The 20,047-nt window shown below is 41.5% G+C and overlaps 1 protein-coding gene across 1 annotated transcript in view; it reads right to left on the bottom strand.

Moving 5' to 3' along the window:
• cfap58 (cilia and flagella associated protein 58) overlaps positions 1-20,047 on the bottom strand; it is a 170,872-nt gene that overhangs the window by 22,171 nt on the left and 128,654 nt on the right. The window contains exon 17 of the mRNA XM_066660964.1: positions 16,109-16,242. Within this exon, the coding sequence (XP_066517061.1) occupies positions 16,109-16,242 (134 nt within the window). The remainder of the gene's footprint in view (positions 1-16,108; positions 16,243-20,047) is intronic.

Genomic DNA, 20,047 nt, shown 5'->3' with positions numbered 1-20,047 from the left:
GGGCCAGTTTTAGGCAGCGAGTTTGCTCAGTGCTAGCTGAGATATAAGCTTTCATTTCTTATTAGCCATGTTTAGGCTCCTAGCTGCAGTACAGAAGCAAACTTCAGACACTAAATTGTTTTTAAGCTTTGCAGTTTGACTACATTTGGAGTAAGAGAACAAAGTTTTCTTATCTCTGAAACTAAGAGGCTGAGGTCAAAATGTTCTTCGGAATCTGAAGCCAACAGTTTACATTCTATCCTCTTTTAGGAGTCAAACAGGCAGCTGGCTCAAAGCTGAAGGGTGTTATTTTGATCCCTGTGTTATTAAAGTTGTCTATGAACACAAGAGCTACTTGTTGGTGGTGGTGGTTATTCATTTGACATTCATATATTGTCGCTGACAAGAAAACATAAAACTTTACTACTGCACTACTTTTTAAAATGTTTGTCTAGGCTCCACTATATAATGGAACATAAACAGACTGTAGCCCACTGTAATTTGTCACCTTCTCAGCCCATTTATCATGGTTATTTTCTGACCACAGGACATCTATTTACCACACATTATTTGGAAGGGGGACCATACTCAGTACAGAAAAGACACTGACATAGTAGTGTGTATGATGCTTGTATGACTTCATCATATTCAGTGGATGTTTTACACATATCAGGGTCAATGTTGGGCTTTTAGAAAGTCAGAAGGCAGATTGTATCTAGCAGATACAAAAGTCTTGCATGGATCGAATGCAGCTGTTTTACCTACAACATCCAAAATATGAAAAAAAAATAAATGATGGGTTTGATTTTAATATTAACACCTTATGCTTTGACCTCTGATTTCCAAACTCTTTTTCCAACATTGTTTTGGAAATTACCTGATTATTGAAGCATGATTAACCCACCACTTCTTTACAAACTACCACTAATGCTAATCCACTTAATGCATAGGGGAATGCAGACTGCCCAGATCTGTCACATCAGCTGACTCAAGCCGTTTTCACCTATGAAGTCTGGAGAATTAGGTCCAGAATTTTTCAGGAGTTGCCCTTTCACACATGTAGCATACAGCTGGAGATTTTCCACATCAGGCACGTTCCTACACCTGGGAATATTCTATGCAGGGTGTTTGTTTGGGGCGGTGCTTGTGTACCATACATAGGAAGAACTGTTAAGGACAGTTGTGTTCCCACATACATCTCCTTCTTGTAATATCCCAAAAAAAATCTGCATTACCACATGTGTTGAAGGGGCCAGACAGGGATCTGTCAGCTGATGTGAAAGCAAGGCCATATGCTCTTTCTAGGACTATAGCATCGGCATCAGGGACACAGATGATATTTTGGAATCCTCACTTAATTTGAAAAGTGAAAAGAGTCGGTTAGTTACTGTTTCTGGAATACAATACGTTCTTAATGTAACCAGTATCTCCAGGTAACGCTGTCCGTCTACAGCAAGGACCTGGGCATGGCTGTGATCTGAGGGAAATAAGGTCTGTGCAGACAGAGACTGAGCCCTTTACGGGGTGTGCACATGGCCCCTCCTTCCGTGGAAAGCCAGGGATGGAAAAAAATAGAGAGATGGAGAGGGACACTGATTTTTTAAATTTCACATCCTCTTTATTAAAGCATCTGATTAACAAGTTGATCTACGCATCCTGGGGCTGGAAACAAGAAAAAGAATTCAGATTCTGAATAGAAAAATATTCCCCCATCACCCAATAACACACAGATATCTCCAGACTCTGCTACACCAGCACACCTTCCCATGCTTTCATAAAATACAGCTTTCACTGATGCCTGAAACAGCATTTTAACCATTTTGCCTGAACAACATCCACCATCACATCATTACCACTCTTCCTTATATAAAGCACTCTATAATAAATACTGTAACACGGCACTGGCTCTTTACTGCTGGGAACGTTTTACTGTGTCTGTACACACTGCATATGTGAGCATACTACTACACACGTAGCACATTATTAATGTATCACTTCTGTGGACTGACTGGAATGGGTACACACCTGTAACACTTCTGTTAATCATTAGTCTCGTACTTATTTACACCTTGAGCTTAGCATAGAAACAGCAAAAAACAAACAAAGGAAAAGAATCAATGAGAGCAACACAGACAGACAAAGAAAGAGCAAAAAGGAGTGAGAGAAGAAATAGAAAGGAGGATGGGAAAGATAGAAACAAAGACAGACAGAGAAAAAAGGAGAAGGTGTGAAAGAAGTAACTGATGTGGGAGGGGGAAGAGAGAGAGAGAGAGAGAGAGAGAGAGCGCAAAATGTGGCAGCTGTGGTACGTAGCAAGAATAATCCTAAAAAAAGAGAGAAACTGGATATAATTAATATGGAAGGAGGGAGCAAAAAGTAGAAAACAAAGATTTATATATACACACACACACACACACACGCATGCACACACACACGCAGGCGTGTGCTCCCAAGGTTGCCTCTGCCTTTTTTTCCCTGTCAGGTTATTGGCTAGTGGAATAAAGTGGGGCTACTATTTTTAATCTAAAATTAATTAGCGGCATTTCATTTGGCAGCGGAGGCAACCATGCGGTCATTAACTTTGTGGGAAATGATGTTGTGCTCGGCGTTTTGATCACTAGAGACCGCCATTAGCAGAACAAAGAACACACAATTCATTTACTTTTAATTCCATTCCTCTCGCGCTGCAAAATGCCACTCACCTGTTTAAGTATTGAACGCTGTTTCAACACTGTAGTCTTGGGGGAAATATGTGGAACTCAGGTAAAATGGCTAATTAAAGAGGCAGAGCAATAAGGCTCAGAGAGGCTACCCGTACACTGTGTGTTTGTGTGTGTGTGTGTGTGTGTGTGTGTGTGTCTGTGTGTGTGTGTGTGTGTGTGTGTTTGACTGAATTAGATGGAGTTATAGCATAGACACACAATGTGTTTGAAGAAAACCACTGTATGTCCAGACTTTTGTAAACACACCTTAAAATAAATAAATTCAGCTAATTTGTGGTGGACACTTTTTCAACACAGATGTCCATGGTGTATAACCTCCATCAGTCATCCTGTCCCTGACCTCACACATTATTTTTCCCTGGCTGAATGCCATCAGATCCTAACTGAAAAGTTCCGACATCTAATCTAAAGTTTTCCCAGAAGAGGGGAGACTGTTACAGAAGCAAAATGAGAAAAAGTCCCCATTAATGCCTGTCAGTTCAGAAGACATTTTGAACAAGCAGATATCCACAAAGTTTTTGGTGAAATCTTTACAGTATTTTATGAAGAGTGTCGTGGACTCGAAGCACTGCTTCTATGAAACGTCAAAAGCTAGTCGCCTGCCTAAAAATGACCTCTTCTTAAGTGTAAATGATTGAGTATGAGTGTGTGAGTATCTGAGAGGGTGGGTGGGAGGTAGGAAACAAAGTATCTGACTGAGGTAGGGAGTGAAGGAAAGTGAGAGTATCTGAGTGAGGAAGGAGTGAAGGAAAGTGAGAGTCTCTGAGTGAGGAAGGAAGGATATGAGTTAGGGAAGGAGTATCTGAGTGAGGTAGGGAGTGAGGGATTGGGGAGAGTATCTAAGTGATGTAGGGAGTAAGGGATTGGGGAGAGAGTATCTGAGTGAGGTAGGGAGTAAGGGATTGGGGAAAGAGTATCTGATTGAGGTAGGGAGTGAGGGATTGGGGAGAGAGTATCTAAGTGAGGTAGGGAGTGAGGGATTGGGGAGAGTATTTGTCTGAGGTAGGGAGTGAGGGACTGGGGAGAGTATTTGTGTGAGGTAGAGAGTAAGGGATTGGGGAGAGTATCTGAGTGAGGTAGGGAGTGAGAGATTGGGGAGAGTATCTGAGTGAGGTAGGGAGTAAGAGATTGGGGAGAGAGTATCTGAGTGAGGTAGGGAGTGAGAGATTGGGGAGAGTATCTGAGTGAGGTAGGGCGTGAGAGATTGGGGAGAGTATCTGAGTGAGGTAGGGAGTAAGGGATTGGGGAGAGTATCTGAGTGAGGTAGGGAGTAAGGGATTGGGGAGAGTATCTGAGTGAGGTAGGGAGTAAGGGATTAGGGGGAGAGTATCTGAGTGAGGTAGGGAGTGAGGGATTGAGAGAGTATCTGAGTGAGGTAGGGAGTGAGGGATTGGAGAGAGTATCTCATTGAGGTAGGGAGTGAGGGATTGGGGAGAAAGTATCTGAGTTAGGTAGGGAGTAAAGGACTGGAGAGAGAGTATCTGAGTGAAGTAGGGAGTGAGGGATTGGGGAGAGAGTATCTGAGTGAGGTAGAGCATGAGGGATTGGGGAGAGAGTATCTGAGTGAGGTAGGTTGAAAGAGATTGGGGAGAGAGTATCTGAGTGAGGTAGGGGGTAAGAGATTGGGGAGAGAGTATCTGAGTGAGGTAGGGAGTAAGGGATTGGGGAAAGAGTATCTGAGTGAGGTAGGGAGTGAGGGATTGGGGAGAGAGTATCTGAGTTAGGTAGGGAGTGAGGGACTGGGGAGAGAGTATCTGAATGAGGTAGGGAGTGAGGGGGTGGGGAGAGTATCTGAGTGAGGTAGGGAGTGAGGGATTGGGGAGAGTATCTGTTTGAGGTAAGGAGTGAGGGATTGGGGAGAGTATCTGTGTGAGGTAGGGAGTAAGGGATTAGGGGGAGAGTATCTGAGTGAGGTAGGGAGTAAGGGATTGAGGAGAGTATCTGAGTGAGGTAGGGAGTAAGTGATTGGGGAGAGAGTATCTGAGTGAGGTAGGGAGTAAGGGATTAGGGGGAGAGTATCTGAGTGAGGTAGGGAGTGAGGGATTGGGGAGAGTATCTGTGTGAGGTAAGGAGTGAGGGATAAGGGGGAGAGTATCTGAGTGAGGTAGGGCATGAGGGATTGGGGAGAGGGTATCTGAGTGAGGTAGGGAGTAAGGGATTAGGGGGAGAGTATCTGATTGAGGTAGGGAGTGAGGGATTGGGGAGAGTATCTGTGTGAGGTAAGGAGTGAGGGATCGGGGAGAGTATCTGTGTGAGGTAGGGAGTGAGGGATTGGGAGAGTATCTGAGTGAGGTAGGGAGTGAGGGATTGGGGAGAGTATCTGATTGAGGTAGGGAGTGAGGGATTGGGGAGAGTGTCTGTGTGAGGTAGGGAGTAAGGGATAAGGGGGAGAGTATCTGAGTGAGGTAGGGCATGAGGGATAAGGGGGAGAGTATCTGAGTGAGGTAGGGCATGAGGGATTGGGGAGAGGGTATCTGAGTGAGGTAGGGAGTAAGGGATTAGGGGGAGAGTATCTGATTGAGGTAGGGAGTGAGGGATTGGGGAGAGTATCTGTGTGAGGTAAGGAGTGAGGGATTGGGGAGAGTATCTGTGTGAGGTAGGGAGTGAGGGATTGGGAGAGTATCTGAGTGAGGTAGGGAGTGAGGGATTGGGGAGAGTATCTGTGTGAGGTAGGGAGTGAGGGATTGGGGAGAGTATCTGTGTGAGGTTAGCTGGGAGGGAGGAGTGTGAGATTGAGGGAGAGATTGAGTTGTGTTAAGTAAGTAAGTAAGAGCTTTATTTGTCATTGTACATGGTACAACGAAATTCCGAGTGGTACTGCTCACAGACCGTGCAAGACAACACACCACCGCAGACATTATACATCCACAAAACATTCAATGAGTTTATAATATAACGTATACTGTATTAATAGTGTATAGAGTAGCAGCAATTTAGTATAATAAATTAATAGCAGCGATACAAGGTTGGTAGGGCAAAGTTGCAAGATATAAATTAATGAGTTCTTTAAGGTTTGGGTATGCAGAGGGAGTAATGAATGAAACAGCTCTGGGAAAGAAACTGTTCCTCAGCCTGCTAGTCCGAGTTTTTATTGTCCTGCATCTCCGTCCTAAGGGTAGAGAAAACAAAAAGATCATGTCCTGGGTCGGTGGGATCCTTAGCAATGTTGCTGGCTTTCTTATGAAGTCCAGATCTGAGAGTGGACTTCCTATGATCCTCTGCACTGTTCTCACCACCCAGGTCCTTCCTGCCGTGTGCTGTACAGCTGGAGTACCATACAATCATGCAGAGACAGAGGATGCTTTCCACAGTGCTCTTATAAAAGTTCACAAGTAGTTGTGGGGGGAGTCCAGTCTGCTTGAGTTTCCTCAGAAAGAAAAGTCTTTGATGGGCCTTCTTTATGAGGTGCGAGGTGTTAAGAGTCCAGGTGAGGTCAGCTGTGATATGAAGTCTGAGGTCCTTGATGTTGTTCACACGCTCAACTTCAAGTGCTGTTCTTTTATTGTCCTGTAGTCCACAATGACCTTTTTAGTTTTGGTGGCATTCAGAACTACCACTGTGCCAGGTGATGAATCTCCTCTCTATAATGAATCCCATTGTTATTTGATATGCAGCCTATCACTATGGTGTCATCAGCATATTTTACAAAGGTGTTGGATGGGGGTGCAATCATGCGTAAAAAGTAGGAGGACTGGACTGAGCACACAGCCCTGTGGCGTACCAGTGTTTAAGATTATTGTGGGTGTTGTGTAGTCCCCTATTCTCACCACTTGTGATCTGCTGGTGAGAAAGTCTCTAGTCCATGAGCACAGTGAAGGGGACAGTCCTAGATTGCAGAGTTTAGCCACCAGTTTACGAGGGATTAATGTGTTAAACGCAGAGCTATAATCAATGAATAGCATCCTGGCATACGTGCGAGGTTGCTCCAGGTGAGACAGGCTTGTGTGGAGTGCAATGGAGATAGCATCCTCTGTGGAATGATTCTCCCTGTAGGTAAACTGATATTTGACTAAATTGAGTGGAATACTGTCCCCAGTATGTTTCAGGATAAGTCTCTCAAAGCATTTTGTAATGACAGAAGTCAGAGCAATTGTGCGAATGAGATCATGAGTCAAAGCAAATGTGGGGAAGGTGTGAATGAGATCATGAGGAAGGAAGGATGTGTGTTACAGAGAAAGTATCTGAGTGAGGTAAGAAGGGAGGGTGCAAATGGGGGAGGAAGGATGAGAGTTGTGGAGGGAGTGTCTGAGTGAGCGAGGGAGGGTTTGAGTGAGGGATAGAGTACCTGAGTGAGTGTTTGAGTGATTCTCTGTTTGAGGGAATGTCTGTGAGACATGGTCAGGGTCATGACCACACATTTGTAGTGTGAATGAGACAATGAGAACTAGAGCATCTCAATTCATCCTCAACAACTTGTATTCTTGTATTCATGTTTTCTTTCTCTTCTCTGACACAATGTTCTTATATTAGCAGCCTACAAGGTCTAAACTTCTGTAGCAGCCCTTAAATTTACACCAATATTGTGAGGCAATAAATGCAGGGACTGAAACAGGGCTCACTAGAGACACATCTGAGACAGACAGGAATGCCAGATGTAGGCCAGGGCTCCCCTCTCTTGCTCTCTCTTGCTCTTTCATTCTCTCTGCTTAAAGTTTCCATCTCTGAGAGACAGGAGAAAATCCAGCTCCACTGTTGCATCAGATCCAAAGAAAATCCACCAATGTTTCTTTCCATTTTTCCACTGTGGAAAAAAAAAAAAACTCAACAATCTGGGTCTGAATGGATGTGGTGCTGTCAAGAAGCCAATGCTGAGAAAAGGATTTAAACAACAAAAGAACTTTTGTAGTCATTGATAATTGGTGGACCACCTGCTGTGTCGGCCTAGAGGAGGCACATGCACTCACTAACCAACTGACTGGCTGAGACCTAATGTTGAAACGTGCAGGTGTGAGTGGGAACTTTTAAATCAGCTGTAGTTCATACAGAGAACTTCAGGTGGTGCCTGTTAGTTCAGCCATATTTCTGATTCCAGTTTGTGAACTAAATTTGGAACCATTCGGCGGTGACCAGAGGTACACTTTTTGGGATCTAAAAAATGTGTGCTCAAGTTGTCTTGAGCTGAATTGGGTCAAACTCGCGGCGCTTCAGCGCTGTAGGTCCACTCTCCACCTTGGTGAGCTGCTCAGTGTTTTTTTGTGTTGAACATTGTTGAGGTAATATTTATCATAGTCTCTTTTTTATGTTTGAAGAATGTTTCTGTGACACAGCCTTTAGCTTCATACTATATATTTAACAAACAGAAAGTCATCTTGTCTGTCCCTATAACGACACGAAAACATGGACACATCTCACCGTTACTGACTTTAAAAACTTCTTTACTTTCTAGTAAATGAGTTGCTTTAAGGTCATCTCAACACAGTGTTTCAGTTTTGTAGCTTTGTATGAACAGAAAATAACAGGCTTTCCATGATGACACACACACTGTCAGCAACTGATAAGATAAACTATTTTTATAGTTTGTTATTATTTGTTATTATTGTAAACAACAATATTAAAATGACAAACTAAATCTTTCCCAGATCTTCCAATGACAAGGGGATTTATTTTGGTCTTTCCTGTTGTTGAAATGCCAGAGACACCTCTGTGACAATGGCTATATGGCTAATGGCGGTCCGGCTAAACTAGGCTTACCTAGTTTCTCTTTGCTCTTCTTCTAAGAACAACATCTTCTTCAGATTATTTACCTCAATGTCATGGAGTCTGTTTGTTTTCAAACAAAATTCCACAAAAATTAAAATCAAATAAAAGAATGCAACCAACTTCTAAGACTGAACTTTAGAGGTGTGGTGAATACCCCTGCAGATTCCTTTGAAAAAGTAGACACACTCTTAGCTAACAGTGGTCTTTAAACCGCATAATGGAATAAATTGGCTAACAGTGCTCATAAAAGTGTCTGAAAATGCATTTATTGATATTTATAGCCCCCTAATTGTTGCATACTATTAATACTGTGTGTTCACACATGCGAGTGTGTAACAAAGCTGATCAGCAAATTAAACCACTTTGACAGATGCTGCCTTCCCATGACGTTTCATGGAGACCTCGCACACACCCACCAACCCACTACACCCTCTCTACACCCCCCACACACACCTTGCCGTGCACTTGACTCTGTTAAACCGAGAGCTGGTGGCCAGTGATAATTACACACAGAGGCCCTGCATTATTTATGCCAGCTTTTAAAATTCATTAAAAGTCGTTTGGCCCCCATCTGAAACCTGCCATTATCGATTGACTTTGCCGTAATTGCTGCTTCAAGCTTGCAAAGATTTTCTGCCCCACGATTACGAATGTAGCCCGCCTAGCTAACATATGCTAATCAGACTCGTGAAAGCAGCTACGCTAGCAAGATTTTTTTTTCTCCCCCTCTTCCTGGCTTCTACAGTCCATCCCACTCAATCCGAAACCTGATAAAAATATCCCCAAGTCTGAATTTAATAGAATAGAATAGAATTGAGTAGAATAGGATATGATTGAATAGAACAGAGTAGGATGTGATACTTAAGCTGATAGTTAGACCATGTGTGTGCAAGTTGCTATGTCATTATCACTGATTACCAACTCCTTGTTTTTGCTTGTATTTATAATAAGAACAACATCTTCAAAATGGCCTCCGTCTCTAGTGTAAGGGAAATGCTGCAAATGGCCTTTTAATGTGTCTTAATTTGGATTTGCTGTGGCTCGCTGGAGAGGGAAAGATCTTAAATTACAGCTGCCGATCCCCACCCCACCCACCCTTTTTTTTTTTTTTTTTTTTTTTTTTTTTTTTTGATCAAGCCTAATCAAAACGCTGCAGCAGGAACACAGGCTGTTTCTGAATGGGCTGGCCTCCCTAGAGGTGAACGCCATGTAACCAAACGTGAACAAGAATGATAACAATGTAAACAACAACAACGATGAGGAGGGCAACCAGAGGGGAGGGAGAAAATCCCACCGTGAAATCTGATTGTGTCACACTTTCGTAGGCGGAGACGGCAATAACGCATCCAATTCAAAAATATTCAAATCTATTACACATTTGGAGCTGTTCTACTGGATGAACCCCCCCCCCCCACCCCAAGCCCACCACACACACACAAAAATACATTGCCAGGCTTAAACGGTCTCCCCTTTAACATCTTAATCCATTAAATGTCTTTATCGCTCATTCTAACCCTTCCCCGCCCTTCTACATTTCTCTCTTTACAATCAGGCCATGTGGTGAGAAGTCACTGCTGGGGATTTGTGGAACATCCAGCTATTACTCATGGATTCTCTCGGTGTGTGTGTGTGTGTGTGTTTGTGAGAGAGAAAGAAGCAGCGATCGATGTGCTGCTCATCAGCCACGGCTTAGATGCTGTATTTAAACACGCACCCGAGAGATTTCCAACAACCAATATCCCAGCAATGCTCAAACCTCACAGAACTCACCACGGTGAAGCCAGAAGCAAGTCGTTTTCCCACCCAAATGTAGCAACAACATTATAAAACTGTTTATTTATCAATTTTACCACTTTCTCTATAAACAGTCATTTACATGAGATTCAAAACCAAGTGGCCCTGGAGGCCCTTACTAAAGAAGTGTCTACTCCATACAGCAGGTCCCCCAAAATTGTGAGCAGCCATGTTTTAAAATAAGATAAGTGTTTTAGGTGTCAATATAACAGCTAGTTCATAACATGAAGAAGAATTACTTATTCAATGACCAAGGATTTAAGGTTGACATTTTTAAATGTGCAAACACTTTGTGAAGTCTAGTACAAAAGCACTTGTAATAGAAAAGGAAGGGGTACTATGGAGTAGCTGCAAATGAAGGGTTGGCGTTTGAACAGAATCTGTTACTCTTAAATAATCAGCCAACATCACTACCTACACTCACATGCAATCCAATCCTCAGAGCTATGTTCCAACATCTTATGTGAAGTAAAGGTGGCTATTTTGTGGCTATGTAATTAAAGTATTCTATTAACAGGCTATGACGCCTAGGTCTTATGTAAAGTTATATAATCAGGGCTCTGCTTTAATATGAACTGCTGCTTTTAGCAAATCTATGTACAACTGCAGGCAGAAGAGAGAAAATAAAGCAACAGAGCAGATAGGGATTAATGAAGTGTAAGGAATCTTGTGGTATCCCAGTGTTGTGTATTTTGATAATCGAATGGGGGGAAAAAAAAGCTGCACAAAAACACTTGATTCCTATGAGTAAACAACTAATTACAGCATCATTAAACACTAATCAGTAGGTCATGCTTGATAAGTATAAGTAAATGGTAAACCCCTCACTTGGTTTTCTTGCTAGAGGCAAAGACATAAACACACACACACACAAAAAAACACACACATATACACACACACACTGTTTATCACCAACAAGTGAGGATAAATAATGGTCTGCACAGATATAATGACTGTTCCTACACTGGGATTTGAAGCTTTCCCCTTTTCTCCTTATATTTCACAAAGCTTCTACTGGGAGACTATTAACCAGAAGAAAGTGTCTGAGCTGATACTATGATGTGGGGAAAATAGGCTTTAAGAAGCTCTCCTCTTGACATAAAAACACGCTCTTCAAGGTACCCGCTGCTTATCAAATGCCGAATAAAAGTTCTTCATGCTCTGTCGGTTAAGTTGATTTCATTTCAGACCAGCAGAAGCTCAGATCTGATATCATTCTGAGGTCAGTCTGAGGGGAGGCTGGTATAAAACTAATCTGTGAGAATGGGTTATCAGTGATGACGCACCTGCAATCACTGTCCACATTATTCAAAACACTGTACAAGCGCACAATAACAGACTGTAGTTTCTCTAAAGCTGCTCTGTGTTAGCCAAACCTCTACTACATTTATCACTGGTCAGTTTCTGACCGCAGGGCCACTGTTCACCAGGTGTTATTTGAGTGATGGGCCATTCTCAGCACAGTGGTGGCAGATATCAGACACAGCAGTGGTCCTGGGGTTTTTGCACACATCAGTGTCACTGCAAGATTTGAGACTGGTCCAACACAGAAAACTATCTATCCAAAACTATTTCAGTGGTCAGAAACAGAACTTTTTTTTTTCTTGTGGGAAAATGATTTAAAGCAGGGGTCTCAAACTGTAATTACATGGGGGCAGTATCCTTGTGGCCTGGTTGGTGTAGTCTGACACAGTTTAAAAATGCTGCATTTTCTGTTCTTCTTTTTTGTTCTTTATATTATTAGTAGTAATAATTGTAGCAGAATTATAATAGTGGTGTTTTAAAAATTAGATTTGAATTTAGCAATACAACTAGTATGACTCTTATTGTGAAATAAGAGTCTCTACTTTCACTTCATCCACTGGCTTCAATCCAACTCTTATATCTGCCACACCTTATCATCAACTGGAGGCAAAGTGGTGCTACTGGGTGCTACTGATCCTCACCTTGAGTAACTTTCTGATTTGAGTTTGGACTTTCTCCAGTGCGTCCCCAAGTTCTTCTCCAGTGCACAAAGCAAGGTCTTCCATAGGCTTGTGTTCCAAAAGACCTTCCCCAACTGTTCCCAAAAATTTGGAAGCACACAATTGTCCAAAATGTCTTGCTGAAACAATAAGATTTCCCTTCGATGGTTTTCTCCCATAGTCCTAAAACACAGGTGTTATTGTGTGTGACTGGGTGAAGGTGTGATGCAATGTGATGGACTGGCTTACAGAAGATGAATGAATGAATGAATGATCTCATTCAATCACACCCAGTATTCAGTGTGTACACTGTGTTGGGTTTTTTGCTTGAATGTATTTTCTTGCTTGCAGGGCTTTTTTTCTTCCTTTAACAACATAAGCATTATGCAAGGCTCATTTCATTTAGCTAATATTAACTAAGCAGCAACAGTTTTTGGTGGGTAAAGCAGATCTACCCATTAGATAATTAAACAATTAGCTGCAGGTAAAAAACAGTAAGATACCATATTTGTACCAAAGTGTAGGGATATTACACCTACAGGAGATTTAGATGTTTAAAAGCTTTTACTTTTCTGGGAAGGCATTCCACAAATGTTGTCGAGTGGGACTGATATTGAGGGTTTGAGATTTGAGGTCAGAGCACTGTACAGGTCAGTCAAGTTCTTCAAAGGACCTTGCTTTTTGCACTGAGGCCTTCCCCAAAACATTAGGAAGCACACAATTGTCTAAAATGTATTGGTAGGCTGAAGCATTCATATTTCCCTTCATTGGAACTAAGGGCAAGTGCCAATCCCTGAAAAACCATCCCGTCACCACTAAACTTTACATATGGCACAATGCAGTTGGCAATGGTCAAAACCAGATTCGTCAAGCAGACTGCCCAATACAGAATCATGATTTGTCACTTCACAGAGCATGCTTTCTCTGCTCTACGTTTCCACTGCTGATGGTAATGCCAGAGGGGGTTTGGAATTCAGCAGCTATAGAATCAACAGGGCATTGACAATTGATTACATTTGGCACTCCCACTCTGTACCTTTACATGGTCTTCTACTTCATGGCCGAGTTGCTGTGGTTTCTGGATACTTCCAGTTTTCATTAACACAACTCACAGTTGATCACAGAATATTCAGGAGGGAAGAAATTTCAAAACTTATATGTTGCAACAATGGTGTCCTATTACATCCTATTACCTATTAGTGAAATTAAGTGAGCACGATGAAGTGCCCATTCTTTCAAAAATATTTGTAAAGGCAGACTAGGTGCTTGACTTTATACACCTGTGGCAATGAGACACCTGAATTTAGTGATTAGGAGTTGTGTCCCAATGCAATTGTCCATATTGTGCAAGTTGAACATATGTGACAATCCATATTAAGACATTTTGGGCCTTATTTTGAGCCCCTTGGTGTGAAGGACTGAAAACAAGTTCTGAGGTCTTAACATTACGAAAATGTGTTACTGTGGATACCATGCAGATGAATCTACATAATAAATAAAGGTGGAAGGTGGAAAACCATGCCTAATTACAGGTGTTAAGACCATATGTCTAATGTCTACATGACTGTAGGTGACACGGTTTAGTTCACAGTTCATTTCCATACAAACAGGGGCCAGTTGGTACATGGCATCCCCTTGGGGCCACTACTGGTTGGTCACCACGTCTGAAATTCATCCAGTGGGCTGAAAGCGGGAATGTCCAGCTGAGCTACGGGAAGCAGCACAGTCATACTACTGCAGCAGATGGCAGGAACTAGCCAATCAGAGCCAAGCAATCTGCGCTTGTTACCATGAATGTGCCAAATGCCCATTAAAGAACAGTGTGCTGTAATCAGAAAAATCTGCACATACTTACAAAGAGAGATCTCTGTAAATATGTGAACATGTAACTAATAGAGCATAGAAGCTTGAACATTTACATGTAATATACAATTCCACAGCATTCAGTGTGTTCAGTTCTATACTGGAGACTTTCAATTTTTCAAAGAAATCTAGAGGGATCAAAGTTTCGTTTTGATATAAATTGGTATAAATTTTAACTAGTATTGTAGTCTTGAATCAACTGCCAACCTGCCGTTCATGTAAAACTGTAATTTACATTGTAAATATCAATCTTGAAAGACTGAAATCTATCTTACTGCTGCCCATCTCGCCATCCATGTAAATTTGTAAAATAATAACAATAATAATAATAAATTTTTCTTCTTTGGGAAGTCTGTCACAAAAGTTCTATATAATACTTATATATAATGACAAAGACTCTTTTACTTTCACTCTTTAGTACTGGTTGCATTCTCTGCTTCTTCAAGCAATGTAATTCCGCACTTATATAGCACTTTGTAGACCCCCAAAGCATTTTACATTCTTCGAAACATTAGATGTCACCTCAACCACCAGGTGCAGCACCAAGCTGTATAATGTGGTGGCAGCCAACTCACCCAACATCAGCCATATGGTAGAGTAGATAAGCAAATGATTGAGCCAGTGTTTTCAACAATGTTGGGGTGTTGGCTCTGGGTTAGACAGATTATCATCAAGAAAACCAGCGGCTTCTTTGTTTGACTGTGTAAATGTTCTTTGTTGTCCATTTCCTCTGGTCAGTAACAGTCTCTTTACAGCTACACATGCGTTTAGACTCAGTGTTAACAGAAACACCTGTGGATTTCTTTCAGATCTGAAGTTAGAGTGAGGGTGGGACTTGACTTTATTTTCCCTTTCAAAGACAAAAGCTGTAAGTAGTGACATTTTTTAAGTGAGTTTTAGGATTTGTGTTTTGGTATTCTCTATTGATTGTCACCCTCATTACACCAGCGGATTTTATTTATATTTGATCATCACAAAAATTGTGTTTAATTGCTTGGTTGGTCTTAACTGGGAATAAAACAACTGGACAGGTACCGTGACACAAGGTTGATGAATGAATTAACCTTTTAATGTATTTATTCACCACAGTGCTGTACAGCTTATGAATTCACCTACTGCTCTAAAATGTTTTTATTGTTCTAAGGCAACAATGTTGTTGTGTTTTGGGATATCAACCTCTTTCTGTGCATGTATCTGCAACAAAACTGATTTTAGATACTGGAAAAGTGATGATTTTAAACTTCAGAATTGTGTATGTGTGAAAGGAAAAAAATAAAGAACAGAAGCTTGGTCCATCTGCCAGCCCTTAAAACGAGATAGAGCAGTGGTCAACAGAGCGTCGAGATAAAAATCAATAGCAAAGGAAACGGCAAAATGCTAACTTTACAGCACTTGAAAATAGAATGCTGCAGGTTAACCGCTACGCTCTCGCACCCAAAGGCAGCTTCATCAGTCCTAATTGAATTAGGCCGAAGGTCTGCTGGAAGCGTGAAACTGTAGATGTGAACGTGTGGCCGTCCTGTCGTTCTTTTTTGCTTTGAAAGGGAGATCAGCTGGCTATGCACTAATGCTTAATCTTCCGTGCCATTTTTATATTAAACCATAAGAAACAACAGCAAGCGATGACCAACAACTGCTCTTCATTTCTCCGGCCCATTGAGTCCAGTCCTGTGCGGGAAGGCTTTTTTTTTTTTTTTATTCTCTTTGATATTTTTTCCCATCTTCTCCCTCATTCCTCTTATTTAAGCCATCTTTTTTTGGGCTGTGTCAGAAGTAATCAGTCATGTGTGTTTGCTGGCACAGCGAAAGGTCAGTTACAGTAAGGCTCACGCTAAAGTATTATGGTATAAACAAACGAACTAACTATTTTGACTCTTTGCAACTCTTTCAAAAATGGCACGTACAAATACAGCTCCCAGAACTGATAATAAGCAGGTCACACACTGCCATAAATACAGTATACCACTCAAACCAAATCTATTTGAATGCTAATAGAGCCCCCTTGTGGAGAATCTCCCACCTGCTAAATGTGTAGGAGTGAATGACCAAACCAGTTTCCAAACCAGCACCATGAGGTGCTCTCACCTGTACTCTTGCTCTTTGCGCTTCTGGGCGAGATACTTCTTCTTGACATTCTGCAGCTCATGGGCCAGCCTCTCTATCTCATACTTGTATTCCTGTGTTTGAGACTCATACATGTTGAGCTCTGCTGATAGCGTCTAAAGAAAGAAAACAAAATCACACAATGAACAACAAAAAAAAAAAAAACACTTCTGCACTTCTCTCAGTGCCTTTGCTTTTCTAGAGTTTATCCAGCCACTCTTGGATTAAAAAATTGTTTTATCATTAGCATCATTATAATTAGAATGCTCTTTCACAGGTAGTGATTTTACTCATTATAAAATGACCTTTACCCTCAAAAGTCATAGTGAGCAACAGAAATAACACAAGCATCACAAAAGAATGCCAACATTTGAAATTAATTATTCCTCACTCGTAGTAAACAAGTGGAGAAGTTTTGTTGTGGTAAATGAAAGGGCATCTCAAGAAAACGAACAATTTAAGTGTTGTCTATCTTTGACAGTTTTGGTGATCTACCAGTTCTAGGATGGCTTTTAGAAGACCCATTTTCTCTAAGTTTTAATCATTTTTGTAAACACCTGTTATTTGTCTCGCACTGTTTTTAGGCCATGTTTTCTTATATCTTATCTCTTTAAAAAAATCCCCTGAACAAGGCAAGACTTAATTTAAGGCTGTTTTGACTAGGAATAATATATATTTTTTATAAATATTCTCTCGAACCTTTTCAAAGAACTCTTTTTAAACTTAAGCAACTTGCATGAATTAATGCAATGCAATATCAGAAAAACATTTACTGTACAGGTATATTATGGGTCACTAAAGGTACAACAATGGTGCTAAAGTCCAGTTGTGTTCTCTGAAGGTACATTACATTCTCTTTTCCAGAAGGAGTGGTGAATATTAGTGACATTTTCATTATAGAGCTCTGGAAAATAAAATGATAAAATCTACAATTATTATAGAATATGGTAAAATGATGTTTCCTAAATAAAAGTACCTTCAGGGCACCACCACATAAGAGCCATAACACTCTTTTCCCATTTCTCACCAGTGTAATGTTTGAATTGTGGGGCTGCAAGTTAAAAGCCCCAGAGTACCCCCACACATTAGAGAGGGGCATAACAATTTGATTATCTATGTAAGAAAAAATGACTTGTATAGTAAATAGACAAATAACTGCCAAGCTTATGGACTTCTCAGGATGTGTAGGTCCAGTGTGTGAAGGTTAAGTGGCTGAAACAGATACGGTTGTTGCCTGACATGTACAACTACAGCGATTCTCTCAGGGTCATCTCCTGGCGATTTCCCAGCACTGATTTGAGCAGACGCTGGCCAGGCTTTCACTGTCAATCATTTGGACGTCTCTTCCCCCCGACAACCCTCCCCGCCTGAGTGACCAATTTGGAGAGTCCGACCATCAAACACTGGCTCTGGCTATCAGGCTCGTGCAGTTTTAGGGGAGATTAAAGTAGGGAAAGTACAGGGGGAAAAAAAGGATGGAAAAGGATGGAGTGAGTGAAAAAAGACGGAAAGGGACGGAAGGGAATTGAGTGCAGAGAGAGAAATGGGGGAGAGGGATAGATACAATGATTAAAGATTGGGACAAAGTGAGAGAAAGAGAGAGAGAGAGAGAGAGAGAGAGAGAGAGAGAGATGAAGAAAAAATGTCCAAATGTGCTGTCTAGCCAAGGGGATCTGTCAGGCAGCCGCAGAATTGGATAGGTTTCCAGGAAGCTGAGTGCTTCTTCTGCTGAATAGAACAGAAACAAATAAATAAATAAACATGTAGGGGTGGGAAGGGGAGTGTGGGGGCTAAACCAACTCACCAAGTCCCCTTTTAACACGTTTATTTAAGATCCCTTGCTCTCTGCTGGTAAATAAATGGGTCTCAATGCAGGTTAAGGCCTGCGGGCTTTAGCTGGCTTCATGCTCATTAAGAATCTCCGCACAGGACTGATCTAAGATCAGATCTCAGAGTGTCCATAATAATTTCGCTCCAGACCACAGTACTGATCCCTCCACTGAATCGCATGTGTAGAACATTGCAGGACACATCGACTGACCTCAGGTCAGTTGGAAGTTTCCACATTTTTATATTGTATTTCCTTAAAAGCTGCATGACCAAACGTTTACCCGCCCCTTCATTACTTCTTCTAAAATGAAGGGTATTAACAAGGGGTTTGTCCCACTTTCCTGCAGTAACAGCTTCTACAGTTCAGAGAAGGCTCGAAACTGAACACTGGAAGATTTCCGTTAGGTTCTGATGGCATACAGCCATTAGAACTGTATGAGATTTTGGAACAAGTCTTGCCACTCAGAAAATGATCACAGGCTGGTCACATTACACACTCAAAAACCAGTCAAATTCACAGTTATATCATTATCAACAAGATAAAGTCAATGCCCAAAGAAAAACATGTACCTCCATTTTTGTAGATCTTTAGTTTACTACATCATTTGGACAAAGCAGGTCCAACAAAGCAGGTTTTTACATAGACTTTCATTGAAAGTTAATACGTTTTTTTTTTCCAATAAAGTTACCATTTTGGAGATACATGTTTTTCTTTGTGGGGTTGGTATGGTGACGCAGCAGGTAGGTGTCGCTGTCATACAGCTCCAGGGTTCTGAGGTTGTGGGTTCGAGTCACGCGCCGGGTGACTGTCTGTGAGGAGTTTGTTCTCCCAGTGTCTACGTGGGTTTGCTCCGGTTTCCTCCCATGGTCCAGAAACACACATCACGTTGATATGTGGATTGGCAACTCAAAAAAGTGCCTATAGGTATGAGTTTATGTGAATGTGTGAGTGTGTCGCCTTGTGAAGGACTAACGCCCCCTCCAGGTGTGTTCCTGTCTGTCTCCCAGTCATTCTGGGTAGGCTCCGGACCCACTGCGACCCTGAAGTGGATAGGCAGTAAAACATAATGAATGCTTTACTTTGGACAGCAATTTTTGTGTTTTGTGTGATGTTGTGGGTAACACTGCTGACTTCTACACAGAAGGCAGTTTGATTACTTACTTTGGTTGCCCCTAAAAGACCTTGGGCAAGACTCCCAACAGTGCATTACCCTACCTCTGCCACATGATTAAAATAGTTAATCACTGGAAATGTGTGTATAAGCAATTAGTGTCTAAATAACATAAATGTATATGCTTCTAGTTTAAATGAGTTGCACTAAAAGGTTCAATACAATGCTTTAGTTCACCATACAATCACCGTTTCATGACTCTCCAATTAGAAGCTTTGATTCTTTTCAGATTCATTGTTAAAATGTAGCTGTACTCTTGCAAAACGCATTTTGCATGACATCTTCACTGATTATACTGTTGGTTCAGTTGGAAAAGGGCAATTACTGAGAACTCTTTCATCAGATCTCTTACAACAAGCAGAACCACCTTTAAAACCATAATGAGCCCCAATTAAATATGCATTACTTAAACACTCAAAGGCAATGTTAATTAATGTTAATTTTCAAATGTGAAAAGGGAAGAAGTGATACTTCAATCAAAACAAAGAAATGGAGGTGATTTTTCACTTTAGCTCAGAAACGGGGGCTTCTTTCCCCCCAATGTTAGCTCAAGCACTCAGTCCTGGGAGAGGGTTGTTTAGTTAAAGCTTTGTCAGTTAACGCCTGCGGTGTGTAAGTCATTAGGCCCGTGCTTGGTAATGAATTATCAGTAAATTAAACTTGAAACGGCATAGCCTTTGGGGTGCTAATACTCTCCCTGTGACGTGTTTAGAAAGGCCTGGAAAGTTCCGCACACTGCGGATATGTAAAAGAATAGCTCTTGATTCTGCCGAGATAAGGTGTTCTCCATCTCCAGACCCCGAATGACTAATTTCTTTTAGAAGTACTGTTGACTGCCCGCAGTGCTGCGAGCCGACACCGCTATTTTACACAGACTTAGGAACAGTTTGTTTCCACCAAAATCTTTAAGCAGATCAGA

This window comes from Hoplias malabaricus, chromosome 2, assembly GCF_029633855.1.
Source record: "Hoplias malabaricus isolate fHopMal1 chromosome 2, fHopMal1.hap1, whole genome shotgun sequence".
NCBI lineage: Eukaryota > Metazoa > Chordata > Actinopteri > Characiformes > Erythrinidae > Hoplias > Hoplias malabaricus.
Note: the sequence above shows the minus strand (reverse complement) of the source record. Positions and strands in the feature narration are given on the sequence as shown.